Raw genomic sequence first — 3,749 nt, forward strand, 5'->3', positions numbered from 1 at the left:
AGCGGTTGAGGAATCTCCACGGCACCATCACTGGGCGAGCCGCAGGGAATGTATCTATCTTCAGAATCAGTACCCGCCCCAGGTAAGATGACGACGCTCTTTTTCTTCTTCTTAGGGGCGCTCCGACCTGCCAACGCGAATAAGTCAGATAACAAATACGTAGGGAATCCCCAAACCGTAGCCAAAGAATTACCTGACGGGCCGTACTGCCGAAGAAATGCAGCCCAGGTACGACACTTCTCCGCATAGGGTATTATTCTTTCCACCCACGATTTAATGTCATCAACAAGCTGGGGTGGAGAAGCCCTCGCTGCGAATAAAAAAGAGGAAAGAAAAACAAAGGTCACTATGGCCGTATGGTCGAAGGCGCAAGCAGCACTAAAATCTACAAGTAGAAATACTTACGTTTTGGATTCCATCTTTTCGGGAACCCCTCGGGGTTTGACACCAGGGCTCCGTCCTGATGTAGAAATATTTACGCCAAAAGCGGCGGTTGGGCTTATCATCGGCTTCAACGACCAAGCCCTTTGCGCCACGACCTTTCAACTGCAGCATGGTACCCCTCAGGTAACCAGCGCTGAACAACTGTAAGAGGTGGTGGACCGAGACGCTGCACCCGGCCCTGGCCGCATAAGTGGTCATGATACGGCACACCTTCAAAGTATAGGGAGTGAGCTGGGCCGGACACACATTGTAAAAACGGCAAAGCTCCTCCACCAGAGGGTAGACTGGAAGGTCGTAACCAATCAAGAACGGGTACTCATAGAAGGTGCAATATCCAGGCTGGTGCACATTGGCATAATCCGTCCCGGCCGGAACCATTTCCACGTGGTCCGGAATATGGTGCATCTCTCGCAGATCATCTAAATAGGATTGTAGTAAAACGCTGTGCTCCCAGGGAAGATCAAGGCTTTTAGTTGGAAAATCCCTGCGAACGTGCATCTCCTTCGGAAGGACATTGTCTACGCTGAGAGGAACAAGGGCCTTCTCCGCCTTTTCCCCTTCACCACCGGAAGATGGCGGAACCCTAGACGGGGTATTATCTTTGGCCTTTTTATTATTCTGTCCGCGTTTTGTCATGATTATGCTACTTGAGAAATGAAGCACTGACGATAGGAAGTGTAGTTTCAACAGAAGTGGGAGAGTCCCTCACGAAATACGGTTACAGGACAGGAAGGCAAAGGAGTGTATCAGAAAATACTTTTCAGCGGCTTGAAAGTAGAATCAGATCAAACCTCTCTCGTACTTATAAGGATAAGTTGCACAGGAATCGAAGAGTCATGATTCAAAACGTGCGCCGGAAACCAAAACGTCACTTCATCCTCTGAACCGCCTCGGGGGCAAATATAATGATGATGCATACAGGCGATGACATCATTCCAAAAAGGAAGCCACGCGTCAGCAGCTTAACAACGTCATATGTTTCACTTCATTCATATTGCCGCCCCTGGTCGAGGTCAAATTCTCCTAAGCCGAGGTTCGTATTTCCGCCCGTCGAAGACGCCCACCGAACGTGTCTCCAACGAGCGGAGGGACTAACTGTATAGGGTCAAATTTGACCCTCAGTATCTCTACGCCAGTGTGTACGCCCAATGAGTGTACGCCGACCAATGTAGCGGGTACGACTCGGCCGTGAGGACAAAAGCGACATCGTTTAGAACTCAGCGTCCACACTAGGGAGACGTTACCTATCTTTGTAACTTTTTGATTCTTTCGAGGAAGGTCTCCTATTATATATAGGAGACCTCCACATTGTAAAAGGGGGATCTGATCTAAGACAACTCTCTCATTTTTCTGGCTTTCTCTCTCTATATCTCTACTTCTAACGAAAATATCTTATTGGTAAACATTGTCACTCTGCAATATTAGATCTACAACAATATTATCATCTTTGCATCTCTAGGCTTATTATATTTGATTACGATTTACCCCTCTTCTATTTTTGATTGTTTTATCGCTTACAAAGTATATCGTTAACTTTTGAGCCAAACAACATCCAAAAATAAAGGTCGACAAAGAAAAGTCTCTTTAACAAAATTTTATTTCTTGCACTTAATTAGAAGTTGACCCCCTCTTTTCTATCATAATTATGTAGAGACATTAGTCAAAAATCAGAACAGTTTTCACCTATTTCCCAACGTGAAGTTGATCAATTAAAACCTTTAATGACTAGTTTGACTTTAGTGGGTTGTTTTAGTTATTATGAATTGACATTAGCTCATAACTAGATTTTCTTTTCTATTTGGGATTTTTGTAAAGGTCATTATTTTGGCTAAGCCTTTACTAGTCTTTTCCCACTTCAATCATTCCTAGTAATTTTACATATGAGATTATATTGTGCTGGAAGTTCATAATGTGTTGGAGTTCTAATATAATATGCTGGAAATTTATATGCATAAGCTCTATAATCCATCATAATATGTTGCAACTTTTCTTGTTTCAGCTAAGGTATTTTTGTCCAGATTTTATCTCCGCATATATTTTTTTAATGACTTTACAAATGCTGGTTATTTTTCGATTATCAGTCCGAAATCTAGCTAGTCCATGCTATTATCACCACAATTTTCAGCTTCACACTTGGCAAAATAGGACATCACAAGGGATAATCTTTGATTTTCGTGTCGCCTGGCCAATGGGCAAACCTTCAAGGTCAAAATTAAAAATTTTGTCCATAGGGCAAAACTTGTTAAACTTGAAATATTGCCCAACGGTCGGTGACCTTACCCAAAGGTTAAAATTTCATGCCAGCACATTTCAAGGTTATTTGTGAACTTAATCCCTCTTATAGACTCGATCCTAAAGCGGCTAAACATTGAATAGTTTGTAATATTTGGCTATATCTTAAATAGCTGTCCTCTTTGCGGATATATCTGCACTGGGCCTGTTTTAACTCTGAACATTGTGGGCCTTATTTGGAATGTGGACCAAAATCATATAGGCTCCAACAAAGCCCATGATATTTCTCTGTAATAGCGCTCAAAATTGTCTGAAATTGTTCTGCAAAACCCTTAAAACCACCTCCTCTGAGGTTTTAGCAGAGCAACAATGGCGAAAACTGCAAAAGCTAACAAAAATGACAGTTCATCAAAGAAGAAGAAGAATAAGAAGAGCAGCAAATCAGGTCCAAAACTCAAAGACATGAAACACAAAGCAGCCGCAAAAAAAGAAAACCCTTTCGAAACAATTTGGTCTCGTCGTAAATTCGACATACTCGGGAAAAAACGTAAAGGTGAAGAACGCCGTATCGGTGAAGCTCGTTCTTCTGCCATCGAAAAGGTAACTTTTTTTTTCTTCTTCAAATTGCAACTTTTTTGACTGATTTTTCATTAATTAATTAACAGTTTTTTTTTTTTGAAATTAATAACAGAGGAAAAAGACACTGTTGAAGGAGTATGAGCAAAGTGCAAAATCGTCAATTTTTGTTGATAAGCGTATTGGAGAGAATGATGAAGGGCTTGGTGAATTTGATAAAGCTATTTTGAGGTCTCAGCGTGAGAGACAGGTGAGCTTTAAAAGTTCTCTTCATGGCCAATTTTTTGATTTTTATAATCATGTTTAGCATGGTTTAGTGAAAATTTTAATATTGTTTAGCATAGAGTAGTGATTTTTATCATGTTAGTATAATGTAGTGATTTTTAGCATAAGTAGCGATTTTTATCATGTTACTATAATGTAGTGATTTTTAGCATAAAGTAGTGTTTTTTTATCATGTTTAGCATAGTGTAGTGATTTTTATCAAGTTTAGCATA

The 3,749-nt window shown here is 40.8% G+C and overlaps 1 protein-coding gene across 1 annotated transcript; it reads left to right on the plus strand.

The window, feature by feature from the left end:
* Positions 1 to 2,974: 2,974 nt before the first annotated feature.
* Positions 2,975 to 3,502, plus strand: LOC109222561 (nucleolar protein 14-like; the record flags this gene model as incomplete). Its single annotated transcript, XM_019386908.1, is given in 2 exon segments — positions 2,975 to 3,276; positions 3,368 to 3,502. Coding segments are annotated over 2 exon segments (366 nt in total), but the record flags the coding sequence as incomplete, so codon positions are not given.
* Positions 3,503 to 3,749: the final 247 nt, after the last annotated feature.

This window comes from Nicotiana attenuata, unplaced genomic scaffold (assembly GCF_001879085.1).
Source record: "Nicotiana attenuata strain UT unplaced genomic scaffold, NIATTr2, whole genome shotgun sequence".
In the NCBI taxonomy this organism is placed as follows: Eukaryota; Viridiplantae; Streptophyta; class Magnoliopsida; order Solanales; family Solanaceae; genus Nicotiana; species Nicotiana attenuata.